Here is a 16,650-nt window from a genome sequence, read left to right as displayed (position 1 = left end):
CTTTACTGATAATAATGTCACTTCTCTTTATCCAAGGCTATTTGGTTCTATGCAACTGTTGAACGTTTCTCGTTAAAAAAAAAAAAAAAAAAAAAAAAAAAAAAAAAAAGTTTTTGGCGTCCAGTAACAAAACTAAAACTTAATTTGGTTGTGTTCAGAGTCCAGATCGAAAGCAAAACAAGTAAAGGAAATTGTGATCTGACTGGAAATCCCCTCCCGTTTTGTTTGTTTCGCGTTAGCCTGCGCCTTTAGAGGGCGTTGTGCAAGAGATCTGAGAAGCACGGAAGTCTGATAAAATCTTATTGGTCCACAGATCTGCTTTCATCATTTCTAGTAAACTGAATTTCATTTTCACTTCCCTCCACCACCACTGCTGTGCTACAGTGTGTGCACGGCGGCTAAGGAGAGGGACACAGGTTCGTTGTTGCTGGAACTCAAAGGTCATTCTTTCTGCAGCAACCTGATTGTTCGACACAGCGATGTTTGCTGTAACAGCTGAACACACACAATGGTTTGTGCTGTATGTGCTTGCTGCATGTACTTTGCAATCATTCGTATTATTGAATTATTTTACTTTGTGATCCATTACTGCAGGCACAAGTCTTACTCGTTTTCAGAGTTAATAATAGCCCCAAAATCTTGTTTTGTTTTGGCCACTGGTTCAACAAGGTTTACTGTATATTGCAGCGATTTTCATAGTTTTAATATTGTATTTAGTGTCATGATGTACGACACTAACATAGCACTTCATATTCATAATAATTACACATAAAAGTACAATTATTTGTGGAAAGCAGGAGAAATGTATCAAACTGATCTCGAGGTGGTAGCGTAAGTATGCATCAAATCTGGTGAGCGGTATTCTGATGGATTCTCCAAAATAAAGTTAAACTGCATTATTCTGGCTTTAAAAGCCCATGCAATATATAACATGTTTTCTTTTTTTAATGATCTGTAATAGTACTCTAACACGATTACAAATATTTATGTGGTCCCGATATTTGTTTAATTTAGGAGTAGTCTGTGAAATGTTTACATAAGGGGTACCAGAAGCTAGCAGAACAATTAGGTTAAAGTTTTGAAGTATTTGCCGACTTTAAAAACACAAAAGCTTCAGTGAAAACGACGACCGTGACGTTACACACTTTATTACCATAACATGAGACCTATGAATGACATTTTCGATTTTGTTATAAACCAGTGGCGTGCTTTAAAGAGACTGGTCAATGTTGACACTACTATGACGTTGATGTTGACCCTGTCCCGTATTCCTCCCTGTGGACGTGGTCACGCTTCTGTTATTATGAAGTAATCATTTAGCAGGCGCTTTTTATCCAAAGCGCTTTACAGAGACTAGGGGGTGAACTTTGCATCACAACTGCTGTTGCAGAGTCACTCGCAATAGGACATCGGTTTTACTTCTCATCGTGTTATTTTGCTGCTATGCCATTATAAAGTTACTTTTATTGAATCCCAGGGTGTCGGCTTCAAACTAGTGTCAGATACAGAACTATATTAACAAACAAAGTGTTGTTTGCTATAACATTTTTTAATTTATTCCCAGCAGGCTCAGTATTTTTCAAAATTCAATTACACCATATATATGCCAATAACCTAATTATTTTAAAGCACTTTTCAACTCTTGATTGTGAAAATAGTAACAGTTAGCTGACTAGACCAAGGAAAAAGAAAGGAATAGCACAGTCACCATATCATCTGTATCTCCTGGAGGGAACCTTCGTGTAAACTAAATGCATTTTGCAACTGTTATTAAATTAATTTGCCAAGGCGACACTAGTCTACATGTTGCTATAAAAATGTAGAAAGGGATACTGTTTTTTTGAAGAAAGTGACGTATAAGCTACAAGTTTCGGGCAACTTTGTTGCAAGCAACTGTATCAAAAAAGACGACTGAAAGCACAACTTGGGAACGTAAACGTAACACACCGCTGCAGCTTAACATGAACATTTTAATGCTTCAGCATCGGTAACGAACCGGCTTTTTATTTATTTATTTATTTATTTAGTAATTTCAATAGACTATAATGTCAACACAAATGTTTCAAGGAATATAATATTAATAATGGGCCTATACCACCTATAAAAGAAAAAATACCACCCTGAAAAAGAATCGATAAAGACACTCTCTCACAATATCCCACATCCGCATCGCATTCATCATCTCCGCCATTTCTTTTTGTTTTTTTGCCAGCGAAGAAGCTAGTCACGTGACTTTTTACCTCACTTTCATTGGCTGATTTATTCTGCGCTGCAATGTTGCTTCTACAAAATCAGCAGTCCTTTGATACAGTTGCTTCCAACAAAGTTGCCCGAAACTTGTAGCTTTTACGTCACTTTATACTATTTAAACAATTGTAGATATCCATATCTATTTCAAATAAACTACTGTGATTGTTAGGTCTCCATTTGAAAGAGAACATGAATAAACACACTATTTGTCTGGTTAATTGAAATCCTGAGGTATGCCCCTTCCTTACCATATCTCTTGGTTGTTGAAATTTCTAAACCCAGCAAATATTTTATCCTAAAGTGGTGGTGCACAACTTCAGGCCTTCGAGGCGCAGTTAGGTCAGGGTTTTGTTCTAATTAGGTCCTGCTTGGAATAAAGGCCTGGACTGGAACGGATTTCCAGAGTTGGCAGGGATGCAGCACTCCCCTAAAGCGTTATCTTTAATGCAAAATGAAATTCGCAAACCCCTTTAGAATGCCCTGGAATTGCTCCCTTTCCCAACAGCACATTATGATGGATCTGGGCCTTGCTACTCTTCCAATGGTGTAGTCAGCACAACAGAGCGTGTGTGGTGTTCCAAAAAAAAAACAAACAAAGAAACCATTTAACTTGGCCAGAATGCAGCTTACGTAGTTAACAGAACAACCTATCACAATTTAATATGGTGCTTGGTTGGGTTTCCCCTGCTGCTACAGGAGTTAGACTAAGAGATCAACTGAAAACATTACACTTAAGAAAAAAAACTTCTTTGTCAGCCAAATAGGCCCTGTACAGTGCTCTTTATTTTGCTATCTGACATAGTAATTGTACAAGTTACTGTCGACATCGTGAATCAACAAATTTCATAAATTATCTAATTGTAAATTATCAATCGAGCACTGTACTGTACTTGGGCTCCGGGAATCACTAGTTACTTTCACTATAATAATAATAATAATAATAATAATAATAATAATAATAATAATATTATTATTATTATTATTATTATTATTATTATTATTATTATTATTATAAACACTATGCCCATGTCTTCTGAGTAAAATGTAAATATCTTAACATCTTATACCAAACAAGGTATTGACCTCTGAGCCACTGGAAGTCCAATTTAAAAAAAATCAGGAAAACATTATTTGTTTTGTTCTGTTCAATTTTGCTGCACATTATTTAATATAGAATATATCTGACTTCTACATCAACTTAATGTGACATATTAAAAACAATGAATTTAGTGAAGGGCCCCAATACGTAAAAATATAGGACTTTTACAATTTACTGTCAACATGGCCTAACAGTAAAGAAAGCAAATGATGAAATAATGAGGGAACACTGTATCAGGGTAGGGAGCTGATAAGCTTAGTGTTCTTGGTTTTAATCTACACTAATAAAAGTAATGAAATTAATGGAGGTGAAGTTCAACAGCAAACATACCCAGAAGAGGGCAGCAAATTCCACTTGAACAGCTACTGTAGTAATAATTACAATTTGCAGTATTGCTGAACTGATTATTCTATTAAACATATAACAGTAGGGTCAAAGACATTCACAGAACTCTATGGGGCAAGCTTGCTGAGGAAACTCATCCCATTGCTGTGCCTCACTATGCACACAACTCACAAACAAAAAGAGAGCAGACAAGGTTAGAACTTCAAAAGCAGTCTGTTCATTAAAATTTGAATCAGCTTTGTTCTAGATCTCCTAGACACTCCAGGCACAGGCATCAAACCAACTACGCACTCCCTTATAAAAGTTTACCATAGTAAAAGTATAGCAAACTGTAATAAAGCCCAGAGAGGTATGGTAATGCATGGTTAAGTATACCATTAAAAAACCATGGGAAAACTGCTAAATTACCATGCACGTTTACCTTGATAAAGTCATATAAATATAAAACAAATAAAGGAAACTTCAGTCATGTAATATTTGCATCATACATGTATGTGTTGTTACTTAAAATAAATATTTTTATTATTGTAATCCTATCACCGTTACTGTAATTGCATTTTTTGGATTTGTGAAAGGGTGGTTTTATTTGACAAAATACATTTCCTTTGTTAGCCTGGACATAATACATGGCATTTGTTTTTTTGCATGGGAGTAATCGACAAATGTAGCAGACTGAAAGTGTATCGCCACTGAATGATTAACCCTTGTGAGGATCTTCATTAGCTCAAGCTTCTTGCTGTGCTCATTTAGCATTTCACAAAGGGTCCCGATGAAAACTGAACCAGAAACTGGGTTTCTCCAAGAGTAATATCCTGAAGGAAGTAAATGCGGAAACACTTTGAATAAGAAACCAAATACTCTTCTTCTGTTCATCAAACTACCACAGTGTTTGGTATATTTAGTAGTTAGGATTTTTGATACACTTTCAGCACCCCTGAACTAGACTGACTGAGAAGAAAAGTAGGTCTTTGTTATGAGTGTATCTAGGCTGATCAGCAAACAGGACACACCCTACATACTCCTACAGCTAAATGTAGAATACCACTGCCAAGCAGCTGCTCACCAAAACATGAGTGAACAGGAAAGGGAGAGCCAAAATAATCCCTGTTGCTAGTCTACAGACTGACCCTGTAAGGCAACAGCAGTGTATACTGTATAATAGATTTTCATAAATCTAGAGGTCCTTGCTGCATGGAGACTTGCCAAACTCTTAAGACCCTTGTATTAAGAATTGCAAACTGTGCCTGTAAACTGTAATTAGTAAAATAATTTCAAGTAATAAGATATTGTAACTAGATTTTTTTATAAGTAACTTGTAATGAAGGGATTACCTTTTAAAAGAAACTTCCCCAAAATTGTACTGTATGTATCTACCTGAAGCTGTGGAATGCACACACAAGAAGTCAGCTTCTGGTGTTTCATTGATTTCAGTAGTTTCCTGTTCTGCTGAGTCTGTCTCAATGCCTGAATCGTATTCCGTTCCCCTGCAGGCCTGGTAAGATGAGAAGGATGTTAGAAGAGGGTGGCCACAGGTTAATTATGACGATTTTGGACAATTATTATTATTTTTTAACACAGATACATTGTACCTATGTCTTTTGTTTTAGTGATGCAGGACTAGCAGGACCAAAATACACTGTGGCATCATAAACAGACCAACTGAAGCTTTGCAACTGGAGCCAAATTGTCACCATATATTATATTGAATGTGCCATCTGGGTAATTGTTGTGCTACTTCTCTCAAGACTATATTATACAAGTTTACATTATACAAAAACAGACTGTGGGTGAGGCTTCAATATCAAAGTATTTCAGCTAGGTAAGGGACATTGGGTTATATGTCCATTGTCGGCCACTTCTACTAAAGGAGCTGGTTGAATAAAATGAGAGGTAGCAAATATATGCCTGAAAATGCTAACATGGTACAGCAACAACAGTTTTAATCACATAACAGAAAATCACATAAGTTCAGCCAGCACAAGGGTTCTAAATGTTGGGGTCAGACTGACACCACTAAAAAGCTCTTTGTATCTTCCCTTCATATGTCATGAATCACACATACTGTAAAAGGAACTGTCTCGTTTGCCACATACCTCTTGCCGGTAACAATATAAAAAAAAGTCATTTTGTTATACATTTTGTAACATGAGTATATGTTTGTGGAATACTGCCATTCCAGAATGTTCCAAGCACAACTGTACCTGTATAAAGAAGAGTTTTGGTTTCCCAAGCAAGCTTGGACACCTTTCACCTGTGAAGAGACTGGCTAGCAGTCTTATTTTAATCTCCTTGTCTGTTCCAGAAATGTGCCCCTCTCTTCCGTGGCTAAGAAGCACACAGACAAAACATGCCAGCTCTCTGTGGTCCTTTTTGGCAACTGGGATCAAGCAAAAGACAAGACCATGTAAGCTAATGTGAATGTGTGCCTAAGAGAAACTTCATTTCCAGTAAGAACATGACTTGCACTATTATGGTAAAAGCAAGTGGTTGTTTCAGAAGAATCTTAGTTATTGTTGTTTGTCAGAATTGCAGTATTTAGAGAAGCAAAAAAAAAAAAAATAGCTTCTATCACTGATGTTCTGAACAGCTGATTGTTTTCAACAATTAGTTTCATATAAAATGTATTTTCAGCAGCCACTTTCCTCAGTTATTTAGGACTGGAATTATTTATGTATTGCATACTTGTCAACTAGATAGCTGATAGTTACAGACAGCTGTGATAAAATATTTCTCAGTTTCCGATAAACTAAATGACTATTTTCCCTAAAGACCCTTGTGCCTGTTGGCTTTAATTATAAACATCAGATATTGTTGATATATTCGGTACATACCTGTCTCTAAGAGTTCATACATTTTATTAGCTGTAAGGTCCTTCACAACCTCCACCTTAAACCCCAGTGCTCTGAAGGTAACTTCCAACTTTCTTGCATCTTCATCAGTGCCATGCCGTTTAGACTTACCTTAGAAGTTACCCAAAACAGAACATTAGCATTGTACAATGGAATACATAATTAACATAAATACATAGGAATTGTAGAGTAGGAATTGTAGTAATATTAGTAGCTTTTTTCACTTGCATGAAATCATTAGTTGTAAAACTCTAGCAAACATTGGCAATTTGAATGTTATGTCTATTGTGTTTTGTTGAAGGCTCTTAGCTGTCCGGCTTATGGAGTATTGTTGGTCTGCTGATAGTGTTGGCTAGGTAGGATTGTTATTCTTATAAAATAAGTAGTTCTCATTCACCTACAGTGAGGTTTGAATCAGGTTTGTATTTGCATGAGGTTGTGTAAATTTAATTGAGATAATTTAATACAATACTTTTTTGAAAATATTTGTGTGGTTACTTGAATGTCTGAAGTTATATACTGTAGGTAATTTAGTTGAAAATAAAATTACCTCAGGTAACCACTTTTGAAGTAACAGTTTTGCAGAGCTTTTACGAGAATCATGTTATCCAAGAATCTTGCACTTTAATTAATCTAAATGGCAAATAAGCATTTCTTTATATTCTACACTACTACCGATAAATTGGGTATCCTTTACTTTTTTTTAGTAATGTACTGAAGAAAAAGGTAATACTGAAATCTATCTCAACCCTTACCTTGGACATTCTCATTGTTAATTATGATGCATTTCCCAATGTTCTTATAGTACATGTTGTACTGGTAAGTGCAAGGATCTTCTGTTTTTTGTTCACAGCTCAAAGTATTTTTGCCTTCATCCATGGTATTCCCTCACAGTATCAATGACATGCTGGTGGATGCTATATAAAATGTACAGCAGAAACAATCACACTAGCAAATGGTCTTGTCATCTTTAATTTCAACATGTTTTTTGATGCTGTATTGTTTTTACCCTTCTTTATTTTTCTTCATTGACCATGACCGATTGTCAGGGGGGGTTCGTGTCACGTCTGACCCCAGTTGGAACCCCGGTTTTAATCTTTTTGACCAAATTGATCCCTGAAGGTGGTTAGGGGGGTGTCGTAAGGGTTCATTGGTAATGTTGGTGCTTGTGAATTTTACTGGTCGTGCACCATGAAGAATAAAAGTACTGGTACTGGCTACAGTCAAGCACAGTGCAGATGGTCACTTTGCAAAATTAGAAAAACAGTTAACTAGGGACTCACAATCAGATTCCAAGTACTAACTTTTTTTTTTTTTTTTTTTAAGTTCCCATAATCTGCAACATGATTTTCAAACAACCCTAATGTATTAATGAAAATTTCCGTATCTCTTGGTATAAACTTTTACTGTACTAAAATAATTTCTAAACCACCTTTCACGACATTTCGATCAGTTAAAACATTACTATTTTATCAATTACAAAGCAAGTTAGTACTATAAAAACAAAAAACCTTACCCTGTTTGTTTTACAGATAATCCAGTAAATGCAATGCTGCTTGTGCAAGGAATATTCTGAGAGCCTTACACCAGCACATCGATAGTATCCTCTCACTTCTCAGCTTAAATGTGCACAGTAAAGAGTTTACGAAGCACTACTATGCCCATTCGTAAGGATGGCTGCCAGGGTCCAGGAAAAGGATTTATGTTCCATGTTAATGTTTTATAGAGTAGATTTGAACTACTCTCAAAACAAACGAGCCCAGCCCTCTGGTACACTGTAAGAGGCTTCGTGTTGACATGGTGTGGCGAGGCTGGAAGCCTGCCTGTAAAAAAATTAATATATTGTGTGTTTTGTTGAAATAATGTTTGATATACTTTGAATGTAAATTTGGCACAGATGAGGTTTAAATCCCTGCCAAATCCACGTGCAGAATGTGGCTGGGTCTTAATTGATTAATTGATGATAAATTAAGCCCAGCCACAAGGTTTAAAAGAGGAGTCAGATGTTCAATATTATACTGATGGCCAAACGTGCAATATTATACTGATGAGGGTAATTAAAAATCCAATAAACAAACAAAAAAAAAGGTCATGTTGTCAATTAAAGTGTTTTATTATATACAACATTTAGTCTGTGGTCACTAACATTATTCTATATAATGTGTTTTGATTGCGGTGTTTGGGTGTGGGATTTTGATTTGTATTTTGGATTGGTTTGTTTAAATCTTTGTTTTATTTCATAAAAGTGCTTAGCCGCACTGAACTGCAGTCTTCCGCTTCTGAGTCTGCTATTTCTGCTGCTGACCAGCCTTCACTGCAATGTAATTCTACCACACGATTTCTAAAATGATTTTTAATTTATAGATTGATTTCCATTGCCTTCTTTGTAACCTGTCTACTTGGGGTTGTTTAGTGTGAAGTATGGTTAATTCTAATGAACTTTGGATCTACAGAGTAAGGTGTGCTGAGTCACAATTTACTGTCCCTTTATTGTGTATCTTGAAAGAAAGGTCAACAAAGAGGCCAATATTTTACAAGAAGGAAACACACCTTATTAAACAATGGGAAACTGATTAACCACCTGCCATACTGGGGGGGGGGGAGGATTTTACCTTTGTTTCAAACGACTTACTGTTCTGAATTTTAAAGTAAGAAAGCACACAAATAAAACTGCACAACAATCATTAATACCTGATTATATTGGCCAGCCTGTCACAAGCCAACTTTCGAAAGTATATAAAACAAAATCAGCTTCTGTTGGTTTTATATGTTTATATTAATAATGCTTACCATTCGCTTTCAGCAAGTGTCTTTACAGTTGGTACCCACCTGCATTCTATGATTCTCTCAATAAGTTCCATTTCAGGTGGTGTTCAATGAATATTAATAATTTCATTGCATTGTTTTAAGCTCTGGACATATTGATGATATTAGATTTACACATATTCATTTTACTACATTTACAAACCATTTGTTCTGAAATGACATTCTCTTAATATTATGTCCCATGTGATACTTTGTTTTTGTTCATTTTTAGTTTGTACTGGATTTATTAGATTAGCTCACAAACTTATTTTAGAATATTGGGTTATATTACTGCTAGAATTGTATTTGTAGTTTATGCATTTTCTTTTTTTATTCAGCCAGTACATTAATAGAGTTCTTCTGCTTAAACCAATCACATTTAATATAAATGTTTTTTTTTTTTTACAGTCTTCCTTCATAGTACCATCAAGAATAGGTCAGAGGCCAAATGTGCAATATTATATTGATGAGGGTAATTAAAAATCCAATAAACAAAAAAAAAAGGGTCATGTTGTCAATTGAAATGTTTTATTAACAACACTGTGTAACTATTTTTATTTTTTTTGGTTCCTGGGTAGTAAGTGTTATTTCCTAATTGCTTATGCCTCAAAAGTATAGAAAATGGCTATTATTCCCCACAAACTTTGCTTTTGTGACCAGGACAGTGATATTTTGAAATTTACCTATTTTCCGGAACATTCCAGATAGATTCAGTGCTGAGTAAACTTGGAGTAACTTCTAGAACTTTCTAGTAATATAAATAGTAGTATAAATACAGGGGCCTTAAGCCCACCAGTTCAGTTCAGTTCCAGCTGCCTAAGTGGATACATATCTGCATTTTTCTGAGATGGCATCAAGAGGCTGCAAGCATCCGGCAGACGCATTTTGCTACGTCTGCGGCCAATTTATCAAGACAAGAGCGAAAAAGTACTCCGTGGAAGCATCTGCTAAGATGTGTGAGGCCTACAAGGCATATTTCGGCATGCCTGTCGGGGATCAAGACAAACCCTGGGCACCTCATTTCACCTGTGAGCACTGCAAAAAAACTCTGGAATGTAAGATGGACAATTGTTGCTTAGAATTTTATGTTATAAAATTTGTTAAAATTGTAAAAGTTTTTAATTTTAAAATGTTTTACAATTTTCAGTGTTATTGAAAAAAGATATCATATATGAAAAATGTTGCGAGAATCTCTTACACATTAGTCATAGGTGAAATAAATGTATTTTTGTAGGATGGTACAGAGGGGAAAAGACAGCCATGAAGTTCGCTATCCCAAGAATATGACGGGAACCCACTGACCACTCAAGCAACAGCTACTTCTGCATGGTGGACCCAGTGCCACACTGCCATGAGCTCCCCGTACCCATTCCTCCGGAGAGAGAGCAGCTGTCTTTAGAAGAGAGCAGCAAGTCAGAGAACGAGGAAGACGCTGTAGATCCAGATGACAATTTCAGAGGTGGAGCTGAGGAGAGAAACCCATACTACCCCAACCAAAAAGACCTCAACAACTTGATTAGAGATCTTGGTCTCACCAAGTCCAATGCCGAGCTTTTGACGTCTAGGCTCAAGCAGTGGAACTTGTTGTATGAAAGTGTGCAAGTCGCAGATCAGAGGAAGCGTCACCAACCTTTTTCCAGCTTCTTCACCCATCAAGATGGGCTCTGCTTCTGCCGCAATGTGATCAGTCTGTTCGAGGCAATCGGAATCACCTGTAACCAGAATGAGTGGCGCCTCTTCATTGACAGTTCATCCAGGAGCCTCAAAGCCGTGCTGCTCCATAATGGTAACAAGTACCCGTCTCTTCCCCTGGCTCACTCGGTGCACCTCAAAGAGGATTACAACAGCATCAAAACCTTGCTGGACGCCTTGAAGTATGATGAGTATGGCTGGGAGGTCATAGGAGACTTAAAAATGGTGGCATTCCTGATGGGTCTCCAAGGCGGTTTTACCAAGTTTCCCTGCTATCTTTGCCTTTGGGACAGCAGGGACACCAAGGCGCACTACCACAGGTGGGACTGGCCACAGCGGACCGAGTTCTCTGTGGGGAGGAACAACGTCAAGTGGGAGCCACTGGTGGACCCCCGGAAGGTGCTGATGCCACCACTGCACATCAAATTGGGCCTTATGAAACAATTTGTCAGAGCTCTAGATAAGGAGTCGGCAGCCTTCAAGTACTTTCAAGACTTCTTCCCTAAGCTGTCTGAGGCAAAGGTCAAAGCCGGTGTCTTCGTCGGACCACAGATAAAGAAGATCCTGGAGTGCAATGAATTCCCCAAGAAGCTCACTAGTAAGGACAAAGCGGCTTGGAACAGCTTTGTCGCAGTGGTTCGGGGCTTCCTGGGCAATCACAAGGCTGAAAACTATGTGGAGCTGGTTGAGACTCTGGTGAAGAACTACGGCACAATGGGCTGTAGGCTGTCCCTCAAAGTCCATATCCTTGATGCTCATCTTGATAAATTCAAGGAGAACATGGGAGCATACTCGGAGGAGCAAGGCGAGCGCTTCCACCAGGATATACTGGACTTTGAACGCCGCTACCAAGGACAGTATAACGAGAACATGATGGGAGACTACATTTGGGGGCTGATTTGTGAAAGTGATTTACAGTATAATCGTAAATCTCAAAAAACTACTCACTTCTAAATCTTTTGTAGTCATTTTTGTATTACTTTAGTATAAATACATGTTAATTTGGATTCATATGTTGTTTTTTTTCTGACTTTATGTGAACGAAAAGACACAAATTTGCCTGTTTTCTCATTGGAAATAGGTACATTTCAAAATATCACTGTCCTGGTCACAAAAGTAAAGTTTGTGGGGAATAATAGCCATTTTCTATACTTCTGAGGCATAAGCAATTAGGAAATAACACTTACTACCCAGGAACAAAAATTGTGTTACATTCTTTTATTCCTATTTCGTGAAGGTCTTGTACAAACAAAAATAACCAATTTAATAATGATGTCCATCAGGTTTACTAGTGTTCTCTTTGAGTTTTCCTTGTGACTGGAGAGACAGTAACAGATGTTTCCATTTTAGCAAAACTAAATTTGTAAACCTTAGAAATAAATTGTTGATGCTCCTCCAAGAAAAGTAACCAGCAACAATAACCTTACAATCCTTACAGGAGAGGCTACGCTGAAGGATAAATAGCCTACCAGTGAACCAAAAGCAGTATGAGAATATGAGAAAAAAGGAAGAAGGGAAGGACACACCTTGAAATACAGGGGTCTCCGAATAGCTGACTAGCAGCAGGTAATGTGATTGTCAAGCATGTGGTTTCAGATAAACAGAAGTGCTGTTTCTGTTGCAATCCATTAACGTTTTAGAAAATGAATAAATAGTTTTAAATAGTACAGTGCACAGCATTGTTAAGAAACAGTATGTTCACAAATAAAGCACTAGCCATTTTCAAATACATAATTGTATATATATATATATATATATATATATATATATATATATATATATATATATATATATACTATTTGATTCCACTCTGTTAAAATTAGTACTCAGTCTAACCCTATAACAGCATATCGCTGCATTACCCTATTAAACAGCATAACCAGTGTTTTGTAACTTTATTTAGCAGTTCAGTGTAGTGGTTCCTGTATACGTAAAATTGACATTTTGTCTTACTGTTTGTTTACTGTTTATGTAATCTAAATTGAATTAGACTGCATGGTTTGAACTAAATCAGATATTGGTGACCCACAAGGAAATGCTTGTATGTTTCTCCAGTGTTAATTTCAGTAAATTGAGCTTGCTGTATAATCATTCTCATTAAACTAGGTTATAATGTTATAATGTGTTTCCTCTTCAGCACTGTCTGCTTCAATGCCTGCCTCTAGTCCGGATCCCCTGCAAGCCTGACAGTTAACAATTCATATAAACAAAACATAAGGTTAGACATTCTACATATAAATGAATACAGCTAGAAATAGCTATGTATTTCCTACACACAAGTATGTGCACTGTAGGTTCTGTGTATTGAGCAATATCAACCTGAACAAATACTGTGTTTGAAAATGTTCATAATCAAGCAGCTTTTCATGTGAGCTCTTAACAATAATACCTGTATGAAAAACATTTTTGGCTTTCCAAACAGTGTAGTAGTCCATGACAATATGTTCTTATTAAAAAGATACTGGCATGTATTGGAAAATATCACCGATATCCTCAATGAGAATACACACTATTTATGTAGAAGACTGAAGATGGATGCTTTGGCCAGGGAATATAATATACTTCCCAAATCAAACTACTACAGAGGGCCCATGTTTTTTTGTTTTTTTTACCATTCTAATCTTTCTGGAAAACAGCCTTTGCTTTTCCAATTGCTTTATAATAGGGCCCTAATATCACCTCAACAACAGTTTTCATTGGAACCAACCTAGGGCCATGCATTTACACCTGGAATTATTCACTGCTAGGTCCTTGCTTGTTTTGCATTTTGGCCAATCCTTTTTTTAGATTGGTTTGTTCTGCCTCACATTGAGGCTGAATGGTTCTATAATTTCTTCCTATAGAGTCCTGCTGAATAACAGTCACCTACTAGTAAACGGCTCTCAATCTGATTACATGTCTGGTCATTGAAAACCTTGACTTCATATCCCAAGTCTTCAAAAGTTTTCTTAAGATTTTCCCCATCTTTCTCCTTTCCCATCCGAGGAAGCATGTCTGTTAGAAACACAGATATTGTGATCCCTGCATTAAGGTTTTGATTTAGATATTTCCTTTTAATTTATGAATCAAGAATGATTAATTCAACACAAGTCAATTAATCTTTAAAGCTCATAGATTTCTTAAGGAGAGATAACCAATATTTAAAATAATTTTAAATCACTTTAGTCTGACACACACAAAAAAAAAATCTTATTTTCTGGTACTTTGTTTTTCGGACAGCTGCTAGATCCATAGCTCAATACAAAAGCAAATTTATAAAGAAACAAATACAGTATGTGTTGTTCTATAAAAAAAAAAAAAAAAAAAGTACACTTTATTTACAGTGTTATATCCATGTAATATAATAAGCAGTATTTGCACCGCATGTGGATAGCAGAAACTGAGGACACACACTTAGATTGTTAGTTTTGCACTGGTAGGCACACATACAGTACCTGTCGTCCGCAGAAAGGTTTTGTTGTTAATTATAATAAACTGGCCAATGCTTGGGTAAGCTGTACTATATTTGTAGCAAAAAATCGGGTCCATCGAATCTTCTCAGGATTTCTGGAGGGAGGAGTTGGATGTAACTTTTACGTTTCCATAATAAAAGTTGCATTTGATAAATCATGTGCAGAAGACATTGCCAATTCCAGTTGTCAGCTTTTTTGAGTTTTTATACTGTTTTGCATTAAGGCTAGTATGACAACAACGGTGTCCTTTCAAGGCCTTCATTCAGACTTCGGACTGTCCTTTATCACCAACAACGTCCGGTCAGTGCTGCTTTATCGGGACGCCTAAGGAGCAGGAAAAATATCCCGAATAAGCAGCTGAGACGACCTGATTCTTAATGAAGATAAAAATAATTAAATCTCATCACATTATGATTAAATGCTAAATACACAATTTAAAATACGAGTCAATGTTATTTTTGTTTTGTTTAATTCCTAAACAAAACAACAGCAGCCTGAGAAACCACAGGAATCAACTTCTTCACGAGTTAAACGCAGTTTACGCAAGTCACAGGTCTGTGCTACGCGACGTGACTTGCTTTGAAAAGCGACCTCTGTCCTTCATGTAAAAATACTGTATCACAACTAAACGACATAAATACCAATGGGAAGAACCCCCAGAGCTGTATCCATTTAGAAGCAATCCCGAGAATCCTGATTAGGCGTGCCGACTGTATTAAAGTAGTAATTCCTACAACCGGTACTGGAATAAACTTCTTATACGTACGTCTGTTGAAAAGTTAATCAACCTCTATCTCAGTTTCATTATGTATATTTCCTCAAGAAATTATTAGGAATACTATTTTCTTTATTGTTTTAAAAAACTAAATGTTGCTGTTACACATTTTCAAACAAATATCACAAGTGGTTATTTTATAAGTTCCTGAATGTACCGTACTTGTTTTTGTTTTTTTCCACAAATTCTGTTAGAAGTTTGTTTTTCAAATAAATGGTGCACAGTGAGCAGTGGTAAATGCTTTGTGAATATGCCTCCTAATGCCGTCATGACTCTGGCACACAAGTGTTCCTGAGTGTTCTCCCATCCCATATCACTTCCCTGTCAAGCTTTTAAGATCTATCGTTACTTTCAAATGAATGACTCCAACAGTTCACATTTTAATTTTGCTCGCGCTTAGCTTTCTTTTATATAGTCCCCGTAGTCCCTCAGACTCCCTCAGTTGAAATCGCTTCACTGAAAATGTAACAAGAACATACATCTATATACATACTAATATTACAGATTCATTTAATTATACAGTTCTGAGGGGAGTTCTATTTCAACATCATTGAAAGTTTCAAGGTAGCCTACTGCATTTAAATATTCTCTATTTTGTGCGTTAAAATACAATATATATATAGTAGCGATCCTTGCAAATATGTTTTGTACTGTGTTCTTACTGTGTTCCCTTTCCAGTCGTTTGCTTGTATAACCCTGTCTCTGTGTCTATGTGTAATTGGATGTATGTAAAGCTCAGGCACCCGATTAACATAAAGGGGTGGGGCTATGTTATAAAAGGGCCCTGCACCGCCAATTATGTGTTGTTGTTGCTGTCCTGATTTGGTTGCCTTCCTGAAAGCAGTGAAGCAGTCAGAGCAGTGGTCTCTGAGTGGGTGCTAGAGATTAGCGTCCCGAAATAAAAGATTTGGAACTGATTTCTGCACGTTGTCTCCCTTCTTCCTTACCTGCCTGCGCAGAATACCTCACTGGCGTCAGCAGTGAGATCAAGAATGGACCACCCGAGCATCAAGCAGGAGCGGCTAGGAGATGTAGAGACGAGCGTCGAGATGGAGCAATTGTCCTGGTATATCCAGGAATGCAAGGTGGAACTTGCCCAGCTGGAAGAATGTTGCCACCCAAGAGCAAGAGGAGCAAGCCCGGTTCTAGTTCTTTGAAGCCATGGGACCGGGTGAGCTCCTCAAGCACCTGCGCCTTGCTAAGCCCCGGTTGCTACAGACTGCTCTGAAACTCACCCAAGAATGGGAGGGCGTGACCTGGGAAGAGATAGGTGGTCGATCGCAACCCACCGACCGATGGGTCGAACAAGAGGAAGGTGACGCAGCCCAGAGCCATTCAACAGGACATGGTAGAACGGTCCGGACTGCCACCGCCACCTGGCTC

The 16,650-nt window shown here is 37.2% G+C and overlaps 2 protein-coding genes across 3 annotated transcripts in view; both read right to left on the bottom strand.

Moving 5' to 3' along the window:
• LOC121320524 (interferon regulatory factor 2-like) overlaps nucleotides 1-251 on the bottom strand; it is a 44,564-nt gene extending 44,313 nt beyond the window's left edge. Inside the window, exon 1 of one of the 2 annotated variants that reach the window (XM_041258934.1) lies at nucleotides 8-251. The gene's annotated coding sequence lies outside the window, so the exon portion shown is untranslated. The remainder of the gene's footprint in view (nucleotides 1-7) is intronic. The other variant, XM_041258926.1, reaches the window with a different exon arrangement.
• A 4,013-nt stretch (nucleotides 252-4,264) lies between these two features.
• LOC121320517 (caspase-3-like) lies at nucleotides 4,265-8,197 on the bottom strand. The gene is made up of 6 exons (XM_041258914.1): nucleotides 8,060-8,197; nucleotides 7,299-7,460; nucleotides 6,526-6,654; nucleotides 5,896-6,071; nucleotides 5,069-5,186; nucleotides 4,265-4,506 (listed from the first exon to the last, which is right to left on the bottom strand). Exons 2-6 carry the CDS (start codon nucleotides 7,420-7,422, stop codon nucleotides 4,277-4,279), a joined length of 777 nt encoding a protein of 258 aa, XP_041114848.1. The 5' UTR covers nucleotides 7,423-7,460; nucleotides 8,060-8,197; the 3' UTR covers nucleotides 4,265-4,276.
• Between the last annotated feature and the right edge of the window lie 8,453 nt (nucleotides 8,198-16,650).

The sequence above is a fragment of the Polyodon spathula genome, chromosome 1 (assembly GCF_017654505.1).
Source record: "Polyodon spathula isolate WHYD16114869_AA chromosome 1, ASM1765450v1, whole genome shotgun sequence".
In the NCBI taxonomy this organism is placed as follows: Eukaryota; Metazoa; Chordata; class Actinopteri; order Acipenseriformes; family Polyodontidae; genus Polyodon; species Polyodon spathula.
This window is presented reverse-complemented; position numbering and strand designations above follow the sequence as displayed.